This window comes from Eublepharis macularius, chromosome 2 (assembly GCF_028583425.1).
Source record: "Eublepharis macularius isolate TG4126 chromosome 2, MPM_Emac_v1.0, whole genome shotgun sequence".
NCBI classification, from domain to species: domain Eukaryota; kingdom Metazoa; phylum Chordata; class Lepidosauria; order Squamata; family Eublepharidae; genus Eublepharis; species Eublepharis macularius.
In genome coordinates this window covers 2,401,010-2,427,573 of record NC_072791.1, presented here as the reverse complement: position 1 = coordinate 2,427,573, position 26,564 = coordinate 2,401,010, and the positions used below count along the sequence as shown (strand labels likewise).

Genomic DNA, 26,564 nt, shown 5'->3' with positions numbered 1-26,564 from the left:
TATACAGAAATAAATCCATTTATTTTTAGAACATTCTGTGTTTCAAATGAATACAGTACTTGAGGAGGAGGAGAACTGGCACTATATCGCTGAGGATTGCACAGCAGGGTGGGAAAGTTAACACCTTTTATAAATTTTGGACAGAGAAAATTCAGTCTTGTTTTTCACACTAAAGTATGGAAGCGACATTCAACATGTGACGTACCTTTTAAGACATGTGTCAGTCAAACTCTGTAAAAATTATTCTTTTCCTATAAATTTTGGTCAACATGCTTCATTATAACCTGTTAAAGGTTTTACAAGTGTGTGCAGATAACGATGCCCGAATGTCAAGCGGATGCGATTCATCAACAGCAGAAGCAACGAAGCCGAGACTGCCCGGTCGTGAGAGGGACCGATTGAAAAAAGACGCCTTTGTTCACAAACGTCACACAGAACCCTGTTTGTCACACGTCTCTCAAGGATTTTTGTTTCCACGTAAGGCTACATGAGAGAACGTGCCATAACATGATTTCATAATTAAAACGACTATTTTATTATTATTTCATCTCCGTTAGTATGTGCAGGGCCCATGCCACAAAGTCCAAAGAAGAGTGCAAACGAGCAGGGACTGGCGTTGCCTCAAAAGACATCCGCTCCCAACTGGGCAAGACGTTGGAACAGCACCAGGGAAGAGAAGAACTTGCAAGCGCCATACTGATTTTGGTTGAGGTGCAGGACTTTGACTGGAGGAGTCAAGTCCTGCTCAGTCGGTCGTTCAGAACAGCCCCTCTGAGCCCGCTTCTGCACAGGCACAGATGCCGCTGAGACCCTTCCACTCCACGTGGCTCAACCCACGCGAGCCCAGCCTGGCAACCTGTGACGAACGCAGTCACTGGACAGACACCTGCCGAGGCGGCTTCAGGTAGGTCAGTCAAGGAACTCCTCCAAAGTTCGTTTGATGTGAGGGGGCTGGGATGCCGCGTGGACCAGCAGATTCGGACCCATTTGTGCAAAAAGCGCTTTTGACAACTTAGCAGTGGCTGTCCGGATATTTCCACCAGCTCCAGGCAAGGAGCCGCTGTTTGTCATGTTACCCAACAGGTGCCACAAAACCACCAGGACTTTCTGCTCCACGGCATGAGGCTTCCGGGGATACAACTCGACAACGAGCTCTGAAATCAGGAAAAGAATAAAGGGGGACAGGTGATGAGACAGCGCATGTAGCGGTTACAAAGTGTTGGGCTGGGGTCTGGGGGCCCCGAGATCGAATTCCCACTCTGCCCTTCAAGTTCCTGTGGTGACCTCGGGATGGTCACAGTCCCTCAGCCCCACCGGGTTGTTCTGGAGGGTGCAACGAAGGAGGAAGACGGAGGTAAGCCACCCTGAACTTCATGGAGGAAAGGCAGGATGAAAATCTACACCTCAGTCTAAATGTCCTGTCATGCTGAAGTCGTCACGACACGGTGCCATGAGGCATGTTCAAAGAGCAGGGGCAGGACCGGGCAATCAGGAGGCCTTTCCTTGGGCAGATGCGACCAGCCGTCGTGTGAATGCTAGAGAGGTGTTGGCCTCCCTCCCTCCCTCCCTCGTGGTCAGCTCCTCTCCACCCAACACCTGAGGCCTCAAAAAAGAGTTTCCGGCTACCTCTAATAACAACAACATTCAATTTATATACCACTCGTTCGGACTAGTTAACATCCACTCAGTGGTTTACAAAGTGTATTATTATCCTCACCCTGTGAGGTGGGTGGGGCTGAGAGAGCTCTGAGAGAGCTGTGACTAGCCCAAGGTCACCCAGCTGGCCTCGAGCAGAGGAGTGGGGAATCAAACCCGGCTCTCCAGATTAGAGTCCTGCCGCTCTTCACCACCACACCAAACTGGCTCTCTCTAATGAAAAGGCCACTTAAGAAGAGGCAGGACTGGGCATTCTTCCACCGTTCTCCCTCTGCAGCTATCAGCCACAATGACAAAATACGCAGAGGGAGGGGCCTGGGTCACAGCAAGGGAGGGTGCCTGGCTTCCACCCACTGCTCGTGGGACTTCCGGGGTCCTCTGGTGGGCTAGTGTGTGAAACAGGGTACCGGACTAGACGGACAACTGCGCTGATCCGGCACGGGGAGAGCCTGTGATTGCAAAATAAGGCCAGCAGGTCAAGCAATCCGAGAGAAATTCCCAGGCAGGCAGAGGGACACCGGCCTGGCTGAAAGAGGGAAGGGTTCCATCAGCAGGCGTGGACCACTCCGCGCCACAGGGGCATCGGTTAAGCCAGCCTCTGGAGAGGGTCCAGGGAGCTGGCCAGACCCAAGAGCCACCGAGTCGAGTCCACACCTGGAATCCCACCTCAGCGTTCTGAAGCTAACTGGCAGGATGCCCTGTGTCTGAGCACCCTTTCGTTCCCCAGCTGGACTGGAGTCCAGTGGCCCCTTAGGGACCAACAAGGTTTTCAGGGTGTGAGCTTTCGAGAGTCAAAGCTCCCGTCTTCAGATCTGAGAATCTTGTTGGTCTCTAAGGTGCCGCTGGACTCCAATCCTGCCGTTCTACTGCAGTCCAACATGGCTACCCACCTAAATCTTTTCCCAGCTGTTCCACAACTGGACTGGTATTCCGTCACTGTTCCGTAACGGGACTGGCTTTTCATGTGCTTTTAAATCCTGCATGATCTGCCCTGAGCATTCAGGATGGCAGCCGCCCTCCATGCTTCCCAGCACAAGCGCCCTGAACACCCGGGCTCCGCCGCAGCAGGGGCTGGGCTGCCATTGTTTTGGAAAGAAGATTCGGCGGATGAGGAAGATCTGTGGCATGTTCCAGGCTTACCGGCTAGTTTTTCAGTGATGTCCTGTTTGGCTTTTCCATTCAGGAACTGGGCCTTCGTGCAGAAAGGCTGGAGGAGCAGATAACTGTCTAGATGCAGAGGAAAGCAAGACAAACACCAGTCACTGTGTTTGCTTCAGGACGGGCCGGATGGCTTGTGATGCGGTGCCCCCCCCCGCCCCCCGCCATCAGACTGCTAGACGAGGGCTCCAATATGCCGCTCCCCCCGCCCCTCAGTCATTTCACCCATCGCTGAACGCAGCTTTCCTTTTCCGCCTGCCTTTCCCCGTCTGCCTTCCACTTATCCTTCCACATCCTGTATGCAACTGTTAATGAAGGCTGGCCTAAGCAAAGGAACGACTCAAACAAAAGGGAACCCAGCCTGTGGGAGGTTGCCCACATTTCTGCTAGTGGCCGCTACAGTTAACAGCTGTCCACAGGTATGGGGGGGGGCCACATGTCCTTCCAGCAAGTTCAACTACAATCCCCCCCCCCACCCACCGAAAGTATGAGAAAACTGCACTACTCTATGGCTTGGCTCTCACGGACCCGTTCTAGTAATGGAGGATGGCTCTTTGCACAGGCAGAGGCACTGTGGTTAGTGGGAAGGATCCAACCCCGTGCAAGGAGAAATTCTTCTCGGCCCACACAAGGGCCATTCAGGCCCTGAACAGGAACGGATTCAATCCTGTGCCCTCCTCTGACAGAGAAAACATTTGCTGAAGGAAGGCACTGGATCCATCTCCACAGATTCCCTTTGCAAGAGTGTGTTTTGGCAAAAACTTTTTCAGAAGAAGCCGGACAAGCGGCTGAAAAGAGCCCCTCACCTAAATGCTGGCAAAGAGCCTGGATGACACTGGTGGCGGCAGCGTAGATGCCCGGATTCTTGGAGTTCAGGTTGTTGTCCACCAAGGCAGGGATGAGCATGTTGATGACCGGGGAGAGCTTCTCCTTCAGCAGGGGGATCAGCCGCTGCATGGCCTCCAGGGCCACCTGATTGACTTTGCTGTTGGAGTCGTGCAAGCGGGACTTGAAAGCGTCAAAGATCTACACGAAAGAACGTGGCCACAAGAGTCGGAATCCTGTTCCTTCACAGAAACGAACTGTTTCTACATAGTTATCATACTGTGTGGCTTATCCTCTAAGGGCTCTGGTTCTAAGCAGATTTGGGTTCAAGTCCCCCCTGTGTTAGAGCCTTGAAGCATCTCCATGGGTAAGTTACTGACCTCGCCTCATTCACAAAACAGGGATACTTGACTAGTTGGCAAGGCAAAACACAATAAAGATCATACGTTGTTTTGCAAACGATGGGCGCATACAATGTGTAACCCTCATCTGTAACGTAAGCTGAGAACCTGAGAACTGCAGGGGCATTCCAGGGGGGAGATAAGTCGATCACCGACTAAAACGGTTTTCTTTTTCCTCACGTCAATTTCAATTGTTGTGAGGGAGGCCAGTGGCCATTTTACAAAGGGCAGGTGGAGGGTGAAGCAATTCCTCTCTCCAAGGCTGTCCGGCAAATCCATGGGCCAGGGAGAAGCGAGGTCCAGTCTGTGGGGCTCCTGGTCCAACTCCAAGGAGAGGAGGTGGAAGCATGCAACGGCTAGTGGGCTAAAAAGGCGAGGGGGGGCCCCAGAGGCCAGGCCAGAAAGAAAAGGAGGAGGGAGCTACTTCTTGTGCCCTGAAGCAGCCATGTGGGTGCCCCAGCCAGGCTCCCTTGTGATGCCAGTTTCAGGCAGTGGGGGTGGGTGGTGGAATACTTTCTCACATTATGCTCATTTGCTTGAGACGGTGATTCTTTTGCTTGGCTGTGAGACGTCTGGGATCCATGCCTGGGGGGGCACCCCTTTGCATGGCTATGCTGGGGCCGCTGCTTAGTGCCCTACAGAAGACCCCAAGTTCAACACACACCATCTCCTCTGCCTGAGAGCTGCTGTTAGTCACAGCACTGGACTGATGGACCAGCCACCTGACTGGGCAGCCTCAGGCAGATCCACGCTCTCCTCCACGTCCCACCTCCCGGGTTGCTCTGGCTTCTCTTCTAACCACAGCCGCCTTCCATGTCCAGATGCAGCCAGCCTTCTTGCAGCCCCCCACCACATTTACAGCTGTGGGTTTCTTACCCTCCGGACTTCCTGCCCATTCTAGTGTTGCTGCGTGCTGTTACCTTCACAATGTTCGCAACCACAAGGTCTTGGTTGCTTTCTGTGTCTGCTAACAATTGTCTAATTCCACTGATCCGCTCCCGGAAGTCCTTGGCATTCAGTAAAGTTGTTATGACCTTCACGTATTCGGCACTTTCTGAGGTGTTACGAGGACCCAATTTCCGGGTTATCTCACATGCTTCTCTCACCTCTCTGTCAAGAAAGCAGCACCGGAGATGAATCGTCAAGCCTATCAACAGAGGTTTTCACTTCTGCATTGTGCTAAACAGGTATGTCCTTGGCCATCTTTTAGAATGTACTTGTTAGGAACCTCGCCTCGCGTCACAATGCAAGCTGGCACACAGGGCCAGGCACAACCTCCAGTAGCCACAGACTAGTAACCTCGAGCCCAGATGTATTCAAGAGGGAAAGGGAGCTTTCAGCAAGTAATTCCTTTGCCTACAAAACATGTCTGTTTATCTATTTTTTTTAACCTTGGCACTTCAAGTGTTGGTGTGCGTGGGAAGGGAGTCACACAACTTGGTTAGATCACAGAGCCACTTGCTGTCAAGGTGCTACTTCCTGACTAAAGTCAGTAAAATAATACAGATGTACTTCCCACAGTAAATGTATGTATTAACTTTGTATGGTTTGTTCGATGTTACAGCCTATGAGCTGAAACAGACATGAAGAGATACTAGAGTTCAACTCGTGTTCTCTTACCTCAAGGTTTGTCGGGAAGTGTAGGCGTCCTCGCAGCTTAAAGTTTATGCAGCTCCGAGCCGCTGCACGGGGAGAGCAGGAGGAAAGGCGCCCAGAGCATTGCTGCATCTTGCCCCCCGCCCCCGCTAGCCTGGCCCCCACCTGAAGCCCCGCGGCTCGGAGCTGCATAGCTCGCCGTCGCTCTGCGGGGGCTGGGCAAGGGGTGGGTGGAGCGACGGTCTGTGAGATCGGGGTAGAGGCAGAGCACGCCAGGCTATGCAGCGCTGGGTCATGTGGCTTTGGGCAGGGGCCAGGCGAGCGAGGGGGGGAGCTGCTCTGGGCGCCTTTCCTCCCGGCTCTCCCAGTGCAGCCAGGCGTCGCTCTGCAGGGGCCAGGCCGGGTGAGGGGGGGGGGGAGATGAAGCGATACTCCGTGTAAGCGGGGAAGGGAAGATGCCGCGATGCACCTCGAGAGCGGGAGGAAAGGCGCCCCAGGTCTGCACTTCCCTCCCTGCTGCTCTGTAAATGTTAAACTATAAGCTGCGAGGACGCCTACACTTCCCGACAAACCTTGAGGTAAGAGAACACGAGTTGAACCCGGGTATCTCGCCACGTCTGTTTTGGCTCTCAGGCTACGTTAATAAATGTGTGCTTGAACACAGCAAATGCTTCACTCCGGCCAGCCTGCAGCTCATTCTCGACGCTCGTTCGGTTCACTGGAGGCTGCTCGTTCGAAGTCCGAGAGAAATGCTTTTGTGGCACTGAAGAGCCACCGTCTGGCATAGCTTTAGTGCAGAGCAGCCGCCTGACCTCAGGTGCCAGCACTTAGCTTACAAAGCAGGAAAGTTCAACCACGCAGCCTAGTCTAGTCTGGAAAGCTTCTAACTTGCTGATATTCCGAAGAGGCTAGAAAACCAAGCTTCTCTGCAGAGTGTCGGTGTTAGGAAATTTGGGGGTAGCCCCCTTTATCCCATTAAAACTCATTCATCTGGACTACTCAGAGTTTGTGAGAAAATCTTTTTACGCCTTATGCTTTGCATTTCTGTTCCTGCAAGTATTATTTTAACATTGTAACATAGAGCCCATTAGAAAAAGCACAACGAGGTTACTTCCACTATACACCGATGGTTAAGAATGGTTTACATCTGCAGTTATTCAGCCCCGGCAAAATAAACTGTAATGATTTCAAGAAATGGGTGCATGTGTCTTTAAATGTTTGGTGAGATAGGTGAAGAGTGGGGGGGGGTGAAAGAGAGAGATGAGTGAGTGATGTGATTGGTTGATGACAGAGAGTGGGCGGAGTGAAGGCGGTTTTCAGTTATTGAGGGAGAAAAAGATTCAGTCAGGGCCGGAGAGGCGAGCTGTGGGCAGCCTGAGGGTGTTCATGTATTTGTGAGGGAAAGGCAACCTGAGTGGAAGCCTGAACTGAGTGTGTCTGGGAGACTATATATTCACTCTATTTGAAGCAGGCAAACTGTGTGTGCGCCTGAGAGAGAAAGAACTGAGAGTGAAAAGAAAACAGGCTAGCTGTGTGCTGTCTGAGGAGTTCTCGGTGAGGGAAATATAGAGCCTAGAGAAAGAGGCTAACTGTGTGTGAAGCCTTACAAGAGATCTGTGTGAATGAGCTTGGATGAAGCAACTGGAAGAACTAAGAACGACTTTTATGTAACCAATACGCTTCTTAAAAAATAAACTTTTTTTTTTTGTTATATCCCAGAGTAGCAGTCATTGTTATCTCCCATTCCTATCTTCAGGGCCACACAGAACCACGAAGGAGCCTGACGCTCAAACACGTTACAAAAGGGAAAATTTAAATAAAACATTTTGGAATAATATATTCCTGGTGGCAGCAAACTACCCAGAGGGTGTAAGGGGGAGATTCAAAGCAAAATCCACCCTAAAGAAAGTGAAGATCATAACATAAACCTTTACTTCGATGATCACCACGTTTACAGCTCTGAGAGGCTGGTAAGTTATAGCCAGTTGTGGGTAGGAGAGGGGTAGGAAAAGGATGCATTGTGGGAAGACATGGCTGAGATTTGCTGGGTCAGGGTTCTTTGTGGGTTTATTAGTTTGTGTTGGAAACGTCTGTCTTTAACTTATGCTGTTACTTGACCAGGGTTGCAGTTTGTGTTGGAGGAAGGTGAAGTGACAAAAGTTTTAACAAAATCAAATGAATCAATACCTGTCGCCAGCCGTGAGTGGGTCACGTGACGTAGAGGAGGATCTGGAACTGTCCGTGGTGCTGTTGTGTGAACGCCTTCCTTTGGCAGAGGGCGCGACGATGGGCATCTCTCCCAGTCCCTGTGATGGCAGGACAAGAACGTATTCAAGTCAGGTCCTTCTACACACTCCCTTTTAGAATCATCACATGGCTTCTCTCACTTTGCCTGCAGCGCAACGTTTTCAGAGGGCGGCATCCCCCCGGGAGACCGATCCCTGCCGTCAAGGGACCAAAAAAGAAGGGATACAAATCCATAAATATAAGCTTGGCAGCTCTAACTGTTGCCTTGAGGGCAGATTCAACCATGCCAAATCCTTCTTTGTTTCCTCTGCAGCCCACTCTGCCTCCAAGGAGCTCCAACAGGACGGAGAGTGGCCAGGTTCAGACCTCCGCAACTCGGGGTATACAAAATGATCCTTTGGGACTGTGTATTTGGTCCTGATAAGATCATGTTTTTAAAAATGGGAAAGCCAAAGGCAAACAGCACATAAAGTCCTCCTCCCTGCGAGAGCCACACCGGCACACCTCCTGTTCCTCTGCAGGGCCGCACCCTGGAATAGTCTCCTCATCTGGCAGAGGACAGGAGGGCCCGAGAATCAACTGCTCCTCTGATGGAGATCTGAGAGCTCTGGAGACCCGCCCCACCCCCAACATTGCCACGAGCCCCTAGATTCCAATTCTCCAGCAGAGGAATCTGCCTTGACAGCAACTCCTATGCAATTATAATCAGGGCTGGCAGAAGAACCCCTTGTTTTGTCCAGAGACGACTTCTGGGGCGGTTACAAGTCCACCACACTACAACAGTAGTTGTAGCAACTCCAGCACAGGGTTCAGGAGATCTCTCAGCCCCAGGGTCAATTAACCCCCAACCACCTAAAGCCAGGACTTGAGCTAGCAGGCCCCCAGGCTCTCTTCATAACTGACCAAGTTAATGGAGAGTGGTTAAGTGGTTGGGCTGTGAATCAGCACTCTGCTGGTTCGAATCCCACCGCTGCCATGAGCTCAGCAGGTGGCCTTGGCAAGCCACTTCTCTCAGCCCCTGCTGTATTGTGGGGATAGTAACAACACTGACTTTGTTCACCGCTCTGAATGGGGCACTCATCTGTCTACAAGGGCAGTCTATAAGTGCAGATTAAGTAGGCAACCCTGTACAGGAGAGAGGCCCTGTCCGGGCTCCCTCTGCCATCACGGAAGACAGATTCTCCTCACAGGATCAGGGCCCAACTATGCCCTTGTAGGATGAGACCCTGGAGACAGCACAGAATGCAGGGAAGCAGGCTGCTTCCCTTTAGGACTACTTATGGCTCAATTCAGGCAGGCATCTAAGCAGTTCAACTACTCCTAGAGAAACTTGTGAGCAATCAGTGCTTGTGAGATTTCCTGTACTAGTTATCTGACCTAGACCCCAGTTACGCAGTGGCAGCACCACTAAGGAACCAGCCAACCTGTTCCTCCCACAGAGTCCTTTTCCTGTTCTAGCTCAGACTGAGGACAAAACAGAATTTCTATCTCCGAAAGAATCTCTCGGATACTGGACCTCTAGCAGTGGATGACAGAAAGGGGCAGGAAGAAAACTGAACCCTCTCCTCTCAAAGGCAGTCCAGTCAGAATGTGTGGAGTCTTCATAATGATTGGTCAACTATGAAGCGGGCGTGATGGGGAGGGGAACAGTAGGGAGCTGTGTTATGGACGTGAGGCAATCATCAAGACTCACGCCAGGACGCTGGCTGTCTCCTCAAAATGGGAGAGGGAGTCTGCTGTTAAAACGGAAGCTGAGTTGGCCAAAGTCCACCTGCCCTTGCTAAAGTCAAGACTGCCATCAAGACGGTTCCCAAAAGCCTACCCACCAACCCAGACACATTATGTCCCAGGCGTCATACTCCGGGAGAGCTGCATGCCATACCTTCTTCCGCAGACTGCTGACTGTCTCCTTAACATAAGGCAAGTCCTTTGGCTGGACATACTTTTCAAGCATTCTCTCAAAGTCGGCATGTGTCATCAAGGTGAAGAGCATCTTCCGGCCGTAGTACCTACAAGCGCCGCAAATGAATACACTCATGAAGACCGCCTGACTGCACATATCCAACACCAGTCTTACAAGCCCATTATGCTATTTTCATGTCTGTGGCTCATTTTGCTTTTATATTGCTAATTTATTATGTTTTTTTATGATTTTATGTTACAGGATTTTTTTTTTTTACTGGAAGGCTTTCTCAAAAAGGCCTCTGGAGAGGCATCATGTAAGTTCCCCATATCTAAAATCCGCCCCGAGCCTGCCTGGGCAGGGAGGGCAGAATAAAAATCGAAAACAAATAATAAAATAATAAACAGTATAAAATAATGAACAGAACAGTATTTTGAGCCAGAGATGGACCCATAATGTACATGCAGAGTTTTTAGTTAAGGTGACTGGCGTTTCCCCACTACTTCTGCCCCCCCGTATTCACATTTCTTCAATGAGAAACTTAAAAAGTTTCCGTAACAGCTGAAGTTCTCAGAATCCCAACAATTAATCCCTCGACTAATCTCAGAGTCCATCATGCCAGCTCTGTTATCTCTCGCTCTGTATCTGCTGACCTTGTTTCCTGTGAGCCATCCTGAACAAATCTGGCCACAACAGACAAAATCTTGTCTGTAACGTCCTTAATCCCAGACAAGATGCGCCCTGGTCCCATGTGCTCCACGACATCCGAAAGATGTTGGGCTGTGCATCTTCTCACTGCTGTGTTCAAGTGGCTGGGAGGAAAAACAAGAAATCCTCAACGGAGAGAGTGCGCCACGATCTCACCTCCTAACCGCAGCTCTGCCGGCAGCCCCTGGCTCCTTGCGTGCGCTTGAAGGCCACGGGCGAAGAAGTCTGGAGGCCTGGTCTGGCTCAGAACCCTCAACAGCAGGTAAGAGCCCGGAAGGACCGTCCACACCTCAGCCTGCCACCCCCCCTAACCCAGAGCCCCCAATGCCAGGGTCAGATGCGCTGCAGCAAAGCCACCCACCCTGGCACGTGACAAGATTCCCAGAAACATCACTACGGGAGCAGGGGCTGGTCGTGTTGTCGGAAGAAGCAACAGGGAAAGAACTGAGACTGCTGAGCTTTTACAGTTTTGAGGTACGGCCAAAGGCCTAAGCCACTTGCAGAAGGAAAGCTCTGCAAATGTGGAGAACGCAATCAGAAAAAAAGAGGAAGTGAATATTGCTGAGAACTGCCGCAAAGTCTGTGAAGACAAGCCAGTGTGGTGTAGTGGTTAGAGCGCTGGGCTAGGCGTGGGAGACCCAGGTTCAGGGCCACCCCCCCACTCTGGCACGGATGCTCGCTGGGTGACCCTAGGCCAGTCACACACACTCAGCCTAACCTACCTACCTCACAGGGTTGTTGTGAGGATAAGACACGGAAAGGTGGCTCTGCGCTCCTTTGAGGAAGGACGAGATAAAAATGTACAAACAGTAAGAAAGATGAGCCAGAGAGGTCCGTGGAGTAAGCACAGCTTCACCTTGAACAGGATTTGCCAAGACTTTACGCTTAAGCTCTTTGTTACTGTTTGCTTGAAAGTGGAGAGAAAATTCATATGGATAATAACAACAACAACAACAACATTTGATTTATATAGCACCCTTCAGGACAATTTAATGCCCACAAAGAGCAGTTTACAAAGTGTGTTATTATTATCCTCACGACAATCACCCTGTGAGGTCGGTGGGGCTGAGAGAGCCCTGAGAGAGCTGTGACTGACCCAAGGTCACTCGGTTTTCCAGATTAGAGTCCTGCCGGTCTTAACCACTACACCAAACTGGATAAATCACAGATCTCTTTGTCAGATGCATCTGGCAGGGAGAGCTGTGGTTATTGAAGGCCCATACTGCATTGGAATTGGATGGTCTAGCTGTTTGGCTTCTACAAACTAACAGGGCAAACTCCTTTGAAGCCAACTGATACACACACTAAAAGGAGATGTTTACATATACATATACTAGCAAAGGAACGTTTTGGTTGCTCCCTCCCCCTCCCCCCCTAATTGCCTCTTCCCTCTGCTCTTCTGTGTTTGACCAGTCTCTGTATCAGGCATCTGACGAAGAGAACTTGATTCTCGAAAGCTTATGCTACAATAAAATTGGTTAGTCTTAAAGGTGCTACTGGACTCTTTTTGATTATGCCAGCACAAGAGCCCCCCTGCAAAGGTCTTCTGGAGTGTTACCTTTGGCCTCCACTGACTAGCGAAGCAAGCGCGCGTGCAGGAGTGACATTGTTCACCATCGCCTTCAACGCTTTGTCCACGTCTTCCCTGATGAAAGTGTTCGACTCTCCTGCCTTGTGCAAAAGGACTCTGACTGTCGCATCGAGCTCTTGATCCATGTTCTTTTTCAGGTAGTTGAACAAATCCCCCAAGCAAACAACGGCCGCTCGGGAAACGACAGAGCGCAGATTCTTCACCTGCACAAAAGAAAGGCTTGCGTCAGCCGAACACAACTTCTCCCTTTGAATTTTCCAAATTGGAATTTTTAGAAAGTTCTTTCAAAGTTGTGGGGGAATTGTATTTTCCAAAAATTAAAAGATGAGAACAAACAGAGCAGCCTGTTCACTTGGCAGGGAATTTTAGTTGGTTCTCAGCCCACTGCATTCCACAGGGGGCAGCTCAGCCCCCCAAAACACACAGAGGTGGCAAAGGTGCTCTAAGACGTACAGTCAGTTTCTTCCAACAGACTCAGTTCCAGAGAAGCAGCCACACTCAAAAGTTACGTTTCAATCCTAAATTTACACAGAAGTAAATCCCACTGGACTGTAGCCAATGGTGGGGCTTTTCTGCTTGTCCCCTCCCCCCCCCCCGCACTGTAGCCCCCAGTGTTATTCCTGCAGGACCCCTGAACTCTGGAGCTGGTATTTCAGAGGACGCAGGGAGCTGCAGCCGGAAGGGGGAGACAGAAAGGTTCTGTCCCGCAAGCAGAGCCCATGAATACACTCTGCAGTGTACTTGGGCTACTCTCAGAACCGTGTCCCTCCTCATGCTTACTTGGAAGAACACGTGGCTGAGATCAGAGGGGCTGGGTTACAAATAAGGGCTCCTTAAGAAGCATCGGCCAGAAAATCAGAAGATTAGTCTTTTAGGGGAGCCCAGAGTCATTCATGGAAAGGGGGCAAGCAAAAGCCAACTGGAAGTGCTTCTGGCATATTATACAAAACTGTGGGCTGCCCAAAGAACCAGCAGAAAAACTGGAATACCAGACTTTGTGAATGGCAAAAGCCCCCTCTTAAATAGGGCTCAAGGGCAGCGCAGAAGCATCCCAGATGTTGAAACAGAAAGAAGGAATGGAGCAGCTGTCGGTAACGCCACAGGCTTGGACGCTGCCATCAGAGCCCTCCGAGCCAGTACTTGCAGGAAAAGATTTGGGTATGAAATGTTCACCTCCTGAACAACAGCCAAGCTGGTCTCGTGCAGTTTTGCAGTCAACACATCAGGGTGATGGGCAGAAAGGCACCGGATAGAGTTAAGGCCTCCAATTTTCTTCTCCCTGTAAAAGTGATACAGAGCAAGCCATTCAGGTAAGATCAGGGCGGGCAACTTCCTTGGCATCAAGACTCGTATTTAAATTTTCAGCTGAATCTTTTTTTTCCAAAATGATGCCTGCTAACATTCGAAACAAAGGTGCCTTTCCCCCCACCTGCTGCCCCCATCCAGATGGACTAAGTGTGGGAAATAATGTTTCCCTTCTGACCCTAGCAGATACCCAAATGATCCAAAGAGCATGCTTTGCATGACGTACCAATCTTCATCGGCGAGATACTGTAACGCTTCTGAAAGAGCGGTTTCTGGCTTGGGGGAGGGCCTCAGTTCCGAGGGTCCCATGATCTCTGTGCTGTGCGTTATCAACAGTGTCTGATCTCTGAACTGCATCTGTGGACCTGGAGACATTCCACCCATGAAATCACCACTTGGCTTGGACAAAAACGACTCAATAAATTCCACGGTGGGAGGAAGCTGGTGGACGTTAGGCAAGAAGGGTGTGGGGCTCCGTGGCAGGACAGGATGCTGCCACGCCACCAGGAAACAGGGGAAGTCAAAAATCCCAACATTACAAAGTTACATTCTGAAGTCTACGACTCTTTGGGAGTCCCCACTACAGCCCACACAGCCACTTCAGCCCATCGTGCAAGGGGCCAGCCTCATCCACCACAGCAACATGGTCACGTCCTGTCCTGAGCGCAGACTTGGGCCACGCTGCAAAGAATTACCTGGTTCTCCGAGGCCTGGAGGCGGTGTTCTTTTTATGCTTGAGGTTCTCTTCAACAGAGGGCTGAGAGGTGCATTCCCTAAGGGCAAAGAACCAGAACTGATTACAGGCACATCTCCATGATTACGGAAGGGCTGTCTGGTTATTTGTTTTAAAAATCTCCAAAAGTCAAATAGGAATAGATCAAAACATCAGAATACCGAATAGCACAAAACGAGAGGAATGTCTGAATAAAGGAAAGGTGCTCGATAGTTCATGTAGCGTTACTGAGCTTGAAAGAAGATTTCAGGACCAGGATTCCAGATTTATCCTTTGCAAAGGCAGTGCAAAGGGAGAAACCAAGCTAGCACCCCACCAGACAAGAGGAACCTCTCTGGAACCCAGCCTGTGACTTCATCATCTCTGCAGCCACAGAATAAGTTCATTAAGGGAAAACAAACAAACATGGATTACTAGTTTCTGGCACCATCTTTTCAGAATCATTTTCCTTAAAGAGTTCCCCAAGGCTCAGCTCCTTTCTGTCAAGATGTCCGACTTCCCGATGCTCTTTTTCTTCTTTCTTCTTCTGTCTCATTTTTTCCCGGGCGGATTTGGATAGGGCCATTTTCACCTGCACAGAACAGTAAAGCATCTATTCGGGGAAGAAATAATACAAGCACTGGACGGACCCCTTCCCCTCCAGCCATAATTTCTCCCAGCCTTTTTAGAGAAACTCACTCAAAAAGAATTTTAGAACAACAGAATAACAGTCCCTTCAACAGCTGTCTAAAGAAACAGCCACCCAACGTGCTTTCACTTTACTGATGTGCACTTTACTGATGTGCACTTTGAATGATGCCACGGACAGATACGGGCAACGCCGTACTGAGAGATTAATAGCCGTAGAGGAACGGTGCAGACACTTTATCCTGAAGGCAGCCAAAGTTAAGCTTCCTCATGCTGCCCAATAACCTTAATCTTGCCCACAGACTCGGGTGGCAATGCAAGCCAGCATGCAGGCACGAGGCTTTCTTAGCTTGCCGGGTTGACCACTGCTTGCCACAGGGCCATGATGTACATTTACCCTCAAGGGCTGAGCCCTCTGTATTCTTTTGGGCCATGTGCAAAACCATCGTAGGAGAGAAAGAGACTTGCACCCAGCAATCTACACCACTAGGCTAGGTCCCTCGTCAGTTATCTGTTGACGTGATGTTGACGTTTTCTTGGCAGACTTCTGTTACGGGGTGGTTTGCCATTGCCTTCCCCACTCATCTACACTTTGCCCCCTGGAAACTGGGCACTCATTTTACCGACCTCGGAAGGAGGGAAGGCTGAGTCCACCTTGAGCCGGCTACCTGAACCCGGCTTCTGCTGGGATCGAACTCAGGTCGTGCGAGCAGAGCTTGGGCTGCAGTGCTGCTGCTCCCCCCTCTGTGCCACGGGGCTCTATCTGATCCTGAGACATTGCAGAAAAAGCTCCCAAGCACAGCAATCACAGTGAAGTGGCCAAATCCCACCAGGGCCGCACGAGACTCCCCCCCCCCTTCCTTACATCTTTGTCACTGTCCACCTCCAGGCCGGGCGCAGGGCTCTGCTGCTGGACAGCTCTCCCATAAATCCCAGCAAGAGGCTCCACCCTCGGTTTGAGGGAAGGCGCATCTCCATTCTCCACGGGGAATAGCAGCGATGGGCCACAGGTGAGCGGAGCTGAAGGTGGGCTTCCAAACACTCCTGAAACACACACCACCTTATTGGGCTGTTGTGAATGTGCCAACCGATCCGTCTTGCGTGCAAGGAATTGTGTTTGTGTTTTTGTGAAGGAATCACAGGACAGCACACAGTAAAAAAAACAGCGTTTTCTGATGAGAGGGATCCAGACCACACTACCGCCCACAGCATGGCCTTCCCCAGGGCTCTCACCGTCCTTCGCCTCTTGTGGTCGGCGGGGCGCTCCAGTTGGGTTTCAAAGGACAGCGCTCAATTTGCAATGCTCTTAAATAGCTTAAGCATTTATATTCTCTGCTGAAGCTGGGAAAATACCTTCACCACTTCACTTGGGCCGCTGTTCCACAAAAAGCAACGGTGAGTGTGGAGTGTGGAGTGTGTGGGGGGGCCAGGATCAGAGAGAATTAACACAAGTCGTACCTCTTCCAACAATGACTACGGAGTCATCCGACAAGGCACTCAGTGAGATGAAGTCTAGACTATTCAGTGGCTGCAGACTCGACGAAGGCCCTGCAAATCCTAACAAGACAGACCATGTATTTAGTAGGTGCACTTCTAGACTGCCTTCGGACCCCACGTGGTCTACGGGGCGTGTGTCCAAAGCATCCTCTGTGGATTCTTCCATTTCAGGGAGTGCCAAACTGGCATCTGAAAGCACGGTGCCAGCGCTTCTGAACATTGCAGCCACAGGGCTCTCCTTGGGCACGCAGCCAGAAACAGAGCGGCCGGGGGGGGGGGGGCTCTTGCTCACAGCGCCGCAAACCCTTACCCAAAGCCTCGGGCCAGTCCATGGGGTGCCACGTGCCCGATGGACTCCTAAAGGACTCCAGACGGGATCCAAAGCATACGCCCTGACCCCCCCCCACCCCAGTTCTGACAATTTTAACTTTCAAAAGAAAGCCAGAATTTGCAGGGGGGGAGGGGAGGGGGGGACAGCAGCATCAGCCTTCCAGGGAAGGAAGGACGGGAGGCGCTGCGCTGGAGGGGAAAAAAAGAAGTTCAATGCAGGAAGGCTAGTGAAAGCCGGCTGCAATACACACAGCAAGCAGGGTCAGTGAAGGAGAAGAGTGGAAAGAGAAAGCCAGTTTGGTGCAGTGGTTAAGAGCAGCAGGACTCTCATCTGGAGTTTGATCCCCCCCTCCTCCACTTGAAGCCAGCTGGGTGACCTTGGGCCAGTCACAGCTCTCTCAGGGATCTCTCAGCCCCACCCACCTCACAGGGCGATTGTTGTGAGGAGAATAGTAACATACTTTGTAAACCGCTCTGAGTGGGCATTAAGTTGGCCTGAAGGGCGGTATATAAATTGAATGTTGTTATTATTATTATTAAAGAGGCCTCAGTCCAGAGAATGTGCAGAAGCCCCAGGCGGCTCCAGGAGTGGCACTCCCTTTCAGTCCTCCATTTCGGGGCATCCACCACTTAGCTCACCTTTTGTGGATTTACTGTGCCTTTGGTACTCTTTGCTCTGCCCTTTCAAGGTGACAGGCATCACAACCTTCGGCCTGTCCTCTTCATAATCTCCCGATCCACTGTTGTAGCTCAGACGCCGGCCACTAATGCTCACGCTGGAAGCCGCCTTGTCATGAAACGCTGTCCCTGGAGGATAAAAACCCACAGCAGAGACTCCCGTGAGGATCGCCAAGACGGTGCCTGTCAGCACCACGTTCCCACGCTGGTCCCTGAACACTGCGCTCACCAGCCACTCACGGGGCATCCCCTGCTCCACGGCGCCTTCTCGTGGCCTGCTGGTGAAAGCCCCTGTCACTCCCATTTTCTGTCATTCCCATTTTCCAAAAGTCTCCCCAAACCAGGCGGAAAATGGTGAGACAGACGAAGGGCTTGGGAAGATTGTGCAAGGAACACTGTGCAAAGAAGCTGGACTGAGAGGGCCCTCATGAAGAACAAGTCCTTGGCAGAGGAAGAAAAGGTGTATCACCCTGCCGTGCATTCAAACCAGTCACAAGGAACAAGGCCAGAACAAGCAGCCATAATAACCCGGTGCCCAAAAAGCTGTATGGTTAAGAATAAACCTATCAGAGAGACTCCAAGTGGTGTACCAGGAGGAATGCTTACTGCCTAAGGAATGAGGCCAGCTTGGTTCCTATCAGGTTCCAGTCTCAGCAGAGCTACATACTCAGGGGGCAGCCCCAGACAGCCACTGCCCCCCCCCCCCCCGCTTCAGCCAGCCTCTCATTTGTGCGCATCTCGACGCTCCTTCACCAGAATGTTGCAAGGATTACTGAGCCAGGCTGCCACGGAGTGGTGATTAAGAGCCTCAAACCAGAATCTGCCATGGAAGCTCGCCGGGTGGCCTTCGGCCTGCCACAAACACTCAGTCTAACCTCCCTTGCAGAGAGGCTGCCGAGGGGATAAAGTGAACAGAATAATGATGTACACCCTCCTGGGCTCCTTGGAAGGATACAAGCGTATTACTGCTTGGGGTAACAGCCAGAAAAGTGTCAGGAGTGAGCCCCCGGACCTCTTCTACAAGCCAAGTGGGCAGAGCAGGCCTATCCAAGGAACGCAAGAGCGTCCACACGATCTTGTCATCCAACTGGCTCTTTCTCTCTTTTTTTTTGGCCAGCTGAAATGGGCAAGAAGCGGAATGATCAACAGTTAGACGGAGCTGCCCCCACATATGTGCCCTCTTTCCTTTCTAAAAATCAACCAGGATCAGTCTCAGCAGCTGGAACAGAAACAGCCGGGCCCTGTCCACACCCCAGGGGGATTTAGTGCGACTAGGAGCAGCTCCTCCACCAACCCGCCCAGTCATCACATACCCGCCGCTGCTGCGAGTTCTTCCTTTCAACTACCCTCTACTTCATGGCTAATAACCAGAAACAGCACCTTCAGCTGCGAAGGCATCCAGAGGCCGTCTGTGAGCACAACAGCTTTGCCTTCGCCGCGTCTGATCTGCCCTTAGGCATCCAGTGGCATACCTGTGCCGGGACTCTGCTCTAGGGCAGGACCTCGACTCCACACTGGTGAGATCTTTGCGGGCCGGGAATTGCCTCCAAGAGGGAAAATGTCTGACCTGTCAAAACAGAAAGACGCCCGTGAACACATTTCTGTCGTACAGAAGGGACTTCAATAGTGAATGCCTGGATGTGCTACCCAAGCATTGAGAACCCACGGAAACGGAACCTCATTTCCCAAGACTGCCAGCTAGGCTAGGCTCTGAGAGGTCCAGGTTCAAATCCCCATTCTACCATGGGAGCTTGCTGGGTGGGCCAGTCACTCATTTTTAGCCTGAACCGACTTCACAGTGTTGTTGTGAGGATAAAAAAAGAGGAGGGGAGCATGTGGTAAGCCTCTTTGGGTCTCTATTTGATGGGAAAGGTGGCACGTAAATGAAGTAAATAAAATAAATGGCAATAAATGGAGTGTATAATCGCTGGTAAACGCCATTTGTGCTGCACCTTAGGCATCTGAACTTGGCACCGAGATGGAAAGCTCAAAGGGACACTCCCAGAGAATCTTAATGAGCACAGAAAGCGGTCTTCTACGGAGTTAGATCTTCGGTCTATAAAGGTCTCCTATCTAGCAGTGGCTCTCTGGGGCGGCAGCTACTTATATGTCGTTGATTTTATGCTTATGGTCATCTTTGTTTCTGGTTTTATTTACTACTGGTTTTTCTGCATCTATCAGAATGGTTTTATGGGTTGTAGACCAGTTTTAGCGGCGTGCCAGATGGGGCTGGTCATCTCCACTGATTTAACAGAATCCTGTTGATGTAACAGCAACACATTTCTATTTCAGGAACACTGAGCTCCACTAAGAAGCCTCAGCTTGTAAAATTCTATTGTAAACTTTATATTTTGCATATTTACTTTATTTATGTGTGTTTTATGTGCCATCAAATCGCCTCTGATCTATGGCGACACTACGAAGGAAAGACCTCCAAAATGTCCTATCATCAACAGACTTGCTCAGATCCTGCAAACTGGAGGACGGGGCTCCTTTTATTTATACTTTATTTACAGTCCACTTTTTTGTGCTGAGACTAAAAGTGGATTAAAGGACATAAAGCAGTGCTATCAGACAGCGTAAGACAACCAATGAACAATACAATAGGACTAGGATTAGAGAGCTGGGAAACAATGCAAACATTCAACTGAAGCATACAGAAAGTGGATTACAAAGTAAAGAAGATCTAGTAAACGCAGGTGACACCTATAATAATCGCTGCAGTGGACCATCCCATTATAAAAGGTGCACTTCTGGGCTGTTCGTTTTGCTCCAGTTCTAATCTCTTTTTTTACAATGCCATCTTCAACTTTTCTGTTTTGCACATTGTGTGGAATGATAGAAGGGTGGGGGCCCTCCTGACCTCCTCAGACAGGCCATTCCACAAGGTGGGGATGTACGCGAACCAGCAGGTGCCAGTCTTACCCATCTGCAAAGTGGTACAAGACCGAGAAAGTCATCCTTGGTCTGAACAAAACTCACGTGGTTCTCGTTCCCTGAGGCTCTGCAGAAAGTGGAGAGGTCACCGACTCCTGGCTATAGACCCCACTTTCGCTATAGGAACTGGTGCTTGGAGAAGACAAGCAAGACGGAGACTCGGAAGTCAGGTCCAGCTTCAGCAGGGAGTCCGGACTCCCTAGATCAGAAGTGCTGCCGCTTAGCTTTGCCCTCTTCTTAGCAGCACTATTACGTAGAGACCGAAGAGAACTCTGCATCTGAAGGGAAGGGGGGGAAACACTAAGCTCACACCATTTAGGAAGGCGGCATATATAAACGGTCTGATCACCTGGGTGAGGACTAGGCTTCAAGCTGAAGCAGGCACCATTTTTGGAAGGAAACATACAGTTTCAGGAGGCTTGTCTGATTATTGTTATTATTGCTATTGTTTGCTTATAGTCTACCTTTCTCGCCCAGATCCAAGGCGGAAGTGAATACAGGATAATCAATAGCTAGGGTAATCACAGAACAAAAATACAGTATGATCAACAGTTGGGACATTCAATTAAAAACAGAATAGGGTATGGCAGCCGCAAATTTAAAACCAGCATAAAGCCAAACACATAGATGGAACCTTCCTGAATTAAAGAGTAATTAACACGCCATCTTTCAGAACATCAAATTACCCAGTAGGCGCATATCTGCATCAGGAGACAGTGCCCAGCAGCTTAGTCTACAGTCCCTGTCCCTTACCAAGGTATTTCTTTGTGCTATTTCTTATGATGCTGGCCTAAAATCTGAGACGAAAGCCCTCTTGAATAATTCAGTCTTGCATAGTTTGCGAAGAGCCAGTTTGGTGTAGTGGGTAAGAGCGGCAGGACTCTAATATGGAGAGCTGGGTTTGATTCCCCACTCCTCCACCTGAAGCCAGCTGGGTGACCTTGGGTCAGTCAGAGCTCGCTCAGTCCCACCCACCTCACAGGGTGATGGTTGATGTGGGGATAATGCTAACATACTTAGTAAACTGCTCTGAGTGGGCATTAAGTTGTCCTGAAGGGTGGTATATAAATCAAATGTTGTTGTTGTTAAAAAAGCCAGGGAGGCCATTCCACAAGGTTGGGGCTACCACAGAGAAAGCGGATGTACAGGCAGTTGTTGATTTAGCCCAACTGCAGAGTGGTATTTGCAGAAGGCCCTGGTTCAGATGAGCAATTTATCACTAGCTGCTGCTCGGTTTAGTATTCACCAAAAGTTAATGTTCAGCACCACAGGGGCCGGTGATAAAAAAAAAAACCAAGCATGAAATTAAAGGTGTCCATTGAGTAGATAATCACAAAACAACTGTGGTAGGAGAGCTTTTTGCTCAGACAGTTCTCAATACAAATGGTCACATCCTCCAATAGAAAAAGGATTTCAACCGACCTGTACTGGCCATGTAAATTACCTGTATGTGCAACACAGAGGGGGGAAAGCTAGCAAATTTGCCATTAACAGTAAAAATTAAAAAGCATTAAACTCCCACCTCTTCCTCATCTAGGTCTTTTTCACTGATGTTCAAATCCGAAAGGTCAATAGCCAGTCTCCTTTCGCATTCGTTCAGCCAGACGTCTTCTGGGTTCCCATTCTTAGGACTCGCGCTGCTGAATTCTGCTTTCTCGGGGTTCCCACCCCGAGGGATTGGAGGCACTGGCTTGGTTCCACTCAAGCCTCTTCGTGAAGCTGGAGATCTCACAAAGGCAGGTTTCAGCTGAATGGGAGGAGCGCCCTGAGCCTTTGCCTCTATGGGAGAAAAGAAATGCAGGAAATTTTAAGAATAAGGGAAGCTGTATGGGCGGCATTCTGAGCCTCCTTCCTCTTGTGCCAGGGGCACTTCTGCTTCAAAGGATTTCCACCAGTGCCCTCCAGCCACTGCAGACCCTCTGTGATGAACTCCACACGGCTCCCAAGGATCCAATGACCCCCCCATCCCCCCCCCGCCATGAGCTGCTCTTCAGGGGATGCTCCAGGCTGCAGCAGAAAGAGGGAGACGGGGGGGGGGGGTCCTGATCTGCAAAAGCAGCTCCGCTCTCATGGCGCTCAGGGTCCAAACATGTGTTACCAGAGAATACATTTCACTGAGAAATTAAAACAACACTCTTTTTCCACACAGAGAGACCCGTCCTTGCTCCCGCTCCCGGCCCTGCAGGTACACGTCGTGCAAGGGGCTGCAGCAGCTACGTGACGGACCTCCTCCTGTCTCCTGGGGAGAGGGGGCTGCTTCTGATCTCCTCAGCCCAGTCCCTGTCCTCTCACTAGGGCTGCCTCCACCACCAGGCACCATCCTGACCCCCAAGGCCAACTGGCAGCATGGTGCACGGGGAAGGAGGCGCCAAGGGAACGCCAGTTCCAGAGAAGATGGCAGCAGGGCCAGGACTGGTTCGTGCCAGGGCTTGGCCAGCCCTTTTCCTCCCCTGGGTGGCCCAGCCCTAGTGGCTTGTGGTGGAAAGCAGCTCAGCCCTGGCCATGAGATGGCGCAAGGGAAGAAGCTTAAGTACGGCACGATTATTGGGTGGGATCCTATGGCACAGATTCTTTCCTGCTTTGGGAGACCTCCCAAAAGCTGGCACTTAAAGACGTGTTCGGCTACTGCTGCGTTTCAGCATTTTTTTCAGTTCTGTGTATTGGATTTCCATTGGTTTTTAAATCGTTGCAAATTTGTATTTATATATCCTATTACATTGTTTATTGAAATGTCCTTGAAACTGACGGTACTAACTTAAAACTGTGCAGTCTGCCTTGAGTCTCAGTGAGAAAGGCGGATTATAAATGACGTAAATAAATAAATGGGAGCCCCAGAACAAAATGCAGCTTGACAAGTGGGGGGGGGGGTAGGAGGCTGCTGAGGGGGGACGTTTGGTGACCTTTCTCGACCACTAGCAGAGTTTCTGCTGAGCACAAGAGGGAAAGAGGATAATAATAATAACAATAGTAATAGTAGTAACAACAACAACATTTGATTTATATACCGCCCTTCAGGATGACTTAACATCCACTCAGAGCGGTTTACAAAGTGTGTTGTTATTATCCCCACAACAAAACACCCTGTGAGGCGGGAGCCTCAAGAAGGCAGCAGAGGGAAAGGGCTACAGAAGGTAACTGATCTGGGGCTTTTGAGGTATGCTGTTTGCAATAACAGTTAAATTAATGCAAAAACTAATTAAATTAAAAATTAATAAAACATACGAGTAGACAGAAAAGCCCAATCATACACTCTAGAAGCCGGGCGTTCATTAAAGACAATCAACCAAAGACAACCAGCATTCCCAGATTTTTCACTTTTGCTTCGTGAGATGCTAAGGGAAATTCACGGGCGCGCTTGCCGGTAGAAGAGCCCTCAGTATCCTTTTACAAGGCAAACCTTTGGAAACTGAGCCAGTCTCAGGTGGGCCTTTATGAAGAATCATAAAAAGTTTTAAGTTATGCTAGACGGAGAATTTATTATTTGGAATACCACTGCTTATCACGTGCTCACAGAAGGAAACGGGGGAGATATAAATCAATCGTTTTGTAAGCCAAGCAGTTCACGTTTCATTCATGAATTCCCCTCCGACACCCGGGAGAGGTTTGCCCTCAGCCACTCCCCTGGGGCAGGTCCGGCCACTGCTCTGCCTCCTTCTGCCTCTTGCCCTGCTGGGGGGCCCGCACAAGGCTAGTCTCACCTGGACCTTTACCTGCATCACCTCCGGCCATTGGGCTGGAGAACTTCTTCTGGAGAGTAGGTTTCGGAAGCCCTTCAAAGCTCTTAAGGGGCCAGGAATTCGAGAAGTTAACACCATGACCTGGTGATTTCTTCAGTGGATCTGCAGGAGGGGAAGCATGCTTCGGACTGTGCCTGGGCGACGAGAAGGGATAGGCTGGAAGGATAAAAGACCCTTGGCTGGTGTGTGAGCTCAGGAGAGACGGAGCATGCTCAGGGGGGGTGCAAAAGGTCCGCTGAGGCTTGCTGGTGAAACAGAGGCTGGCAAAAACGGAGTCTGCGCGGGAGAGGCAAAGCATAAAGTAAATAACACGGGCAGAATCCAGAAACACAAGTCAGCCTAAAACTGAAGCACGAGCGAGCCATTTCACGTTCTAACAGCATGGAGATATTGTCTGTAAGCACGCTAAGTCAGAAATGTTTTCCTTGCTGCTGATCGTCCGTGCCTTGTAGCCAGTTAATACCCTCCACTTTGGTGAAACAACCAAGTTGTAGGACGCAGCAGAAGGACCAGTTCAAAAGCGCGCGCACACACACACACACTCTGGAGTCACACAGTTTTGGATTTATTGGTCTGCATCCTACTACTCTGTTCAGACAAGTATGAAGAGCCTCCCAAAAGGCAGTGGAACACGGTGGAGCGGAGTGGCCAGAAAACAGCCATAATCGTTGGGATGGCCGGACAGGGAAGGGCCGCTGGCTCCACAGCAGCACCCCTGTCTCCAATCCAGTCCCTAGCAGCATCCCCAGGTCAAGAGCCTCAGGGAGAGGGGACGGGAAAGGCCCTTCTCTGCCTTCTGCCTTGCAGGCAGCCCCGTGGCCCCCCTCAGAATCCACGCCACGGTCTGACAAGGGCAGGAGCTCTGGCTCCGCATCGGGGCACCTTAAATATGTCCCCCCTCACACTCAGCAAGTGTCCTTCTGACAGGCAAGCCAGCAAAGCGGCCCTGGCCCCAGAATCTGCCACTGCTGCACTCCAGCGGGAGGGGGCAAGGGAGGACCAGAGGCACAGCTGCGCTTGCTTTTGCTGAGAGCAGAAGACAGGCCATCCCTGTATCCAACTGAAAGCCGGCCTTACACAGCATGTTGGTTTGATGGGGCTTTAGGAGGGAAGCTTCCTATTAATTTCATCATTCAACGGAGGGAGGGCCCCCTCTGGCAGTCGAGCAGCGAAGCATTCCGCGTGTGGCCCTGCAAACCTGTCGCCAGGCAGAGCCCTCATGACCAGGCCCATAGCTGGTCAGCTCCTTACGGCTCCCTGTGCTGGCTGGGCTGCTCCCCTGGCAGAGAGAGGGACGTACACACTGGAAGGGGCCCAACAAGCACAAACGTCCCCCAGGCAGCAGCGCTTCCAGTACCTGTATCATGTCGGTGGTTATTCAGTCCAAGGAACTCTAAGTCCGAATCCACACTGCCGCTCTTCCCGAGCGAACTCAGCATCCCGTGTTTTCCTGACAAAGGAGGCTGGTGAGAGGCCATCGCATCTTTCAAACACAAAGGAAAGGCCAGTCGATTATGCTTCCTTGTGCTGTTCGCAGCAACAGATTTTAATGGGTTTACGAAGGAGAAAGGAAGAGACCCCAGCCCTATCCTAGAATTTCACTCCCTTTTTTGGAATTTGAAAAAAGAAAGGGAAGCAATGTTTTGACACCCCTCCCGCAAAGGTTCCCGGGGTTGTATGCCAAGGATCTCCCAGGCAACCGTTTAGCCAGCTTTCTTCATGTTCACAGGGCAGGATAAGGCAGCTGGCAAGATGCAAGAAGGCCGGCTTTGCCAAGGCACATCAGAAGCGACACAGGAGAGCTGCAACTAACTACAAACAGTCTTCAAGACATGGCAAGATACACATCGAAACAAAACTTTTTAAATATGCAAGAAGTAAAGGAAATCAGATCCTGTTTTCTGCAGGTCCTTCAATCAGTCCACCCAGCCAAGCACCCTGCCAGGTGAACACAGCAATGTGCCAGTGGAAGGAAACAAAGCATGCCTAGGCTTGCCCAGTCTTTCCATGGGCTTTTTCATTGTCTGCATGGAGCAGGAAGGATTAAGGATTAAAGCTAGTTACTTATTAAAATAAGAGAACAATTTTTAGAAGCCACTGACATTCGAAACCCTTCTTTAAAAAAAACACGCTTACAATTTTAAACTAAGAATTCCTTCTCAAGTTTAGAAGCTGCCACAGGCACAGCACTGTTAACAAACCTGGGGGCACAAACTCCTCACAACCCTGGAGCAAACCCCCACCATCCTAATTTATCAGCTCATTGGTGCCAACAAATTATACGGCATTAAGCAAAGACAGAGAGGACTGTGGCTCAGTGACAGAGCACGTCCTTTGCACTGAGACAGCCCCGGGTTCAATTCTTGTCATCTCCCCATGAACATGTGACTTCTACTGCAGGGATCCACAATCTCGCCTGTGGAACTTTGAGAACAGAGAGTGGGGCACAACCGAAAACAGCGGCCACATGAGCACAACCAACCACAAAATCCTGGGCGATTTTAGGCTAAGCTCCCTCCAAGGATGAAGGGTCTTGCATACCACCTATTACTTGATTCTTTTTACTGGAGATACCAGATACTGAGCCCTGACCTGGATAGCCCAGGTCTGCCTGATCTCGTCCGATCTCAAGAAG

General features: G+C 50.5%; 1 protein-coding gene across 1 annotated transcript in view; it reads right to left on the bottom strand.

The window, feature by feature from the left end:
- The window catches only part of TOGARAM1 (TOG array regulator of axonemal microtubules 1), a 35,970-nt gene continuing 9,406 nt past the window's right edge, over nt 1–26,564 (bottom strand). Inside the window, exons 4-23 of the mRNA XM_054971633.1 lie at nt 25,287–25,412; nt 23,903–24,205; nt 21,715–21,971; nt 20,238–20,470; nt 18,728–18,822; nt 17,217–17,384; nt 16,209–16,307; nt 15,616–15,794; nt 14,538–14,694; nt 14,086–14,163; nt 13,617–13,755; nt 13,259–13,364; nt 12,053–12,288; nt 10,440–10,598; nt 9,766–9,892; nt 7,824–7,942; nt 4,961–5,150; nt 3,621–3,840; nt 2,797–2,883; nt 1–1,154 (exon numbers count right to left, since the gene is read on the bottom strand). Of these exons, the coding sequence (XP_054827608.1) occupies nt 910–1,154; nt 2,797–2,883; nt 3,621–3,840; nt 4,961–5,150; nt 7,824–7,942; nt 9,766–9,892; nt 10,440–10,598; nt 12,053–12,288; nt 13,259–13,364; nt 13,617–13,755; nt 14,086–14,163; nt 14,538–14,694; nt 15,616–15,794; nt 16,209–16,307; nt 17,217–17,384; nt 18,728–18,822; nt 20,238–20,470; nt 21,715–21,971; nt 23,903–24,205; nt 25,287–25,412 (3,323 nt within the window). The 3' untranslated portion in view covers nt 1–909. The remainder of the gene's footprint in view (nt 1,155–2,796; nt 2,884–3,620; nt 3,841–4,960; nt 5,151–7,823; nt 7,943–9,765; nt 9,893–10,439; nt 10,599–12,052; nt 12,289–13,258; nt 13,365–13,616; nt 13,756–14,085; nt 14,164–14,537; nt 14,695–15,615; nt 15,795–16,208; nt 16,308–17,216; nt 17,385–18,727; nt 18,823–20,237; nt 20,471–21,714; nt 21,972–23,902; nt 24,206–25,286; nt 25,413–26,564) is intronic.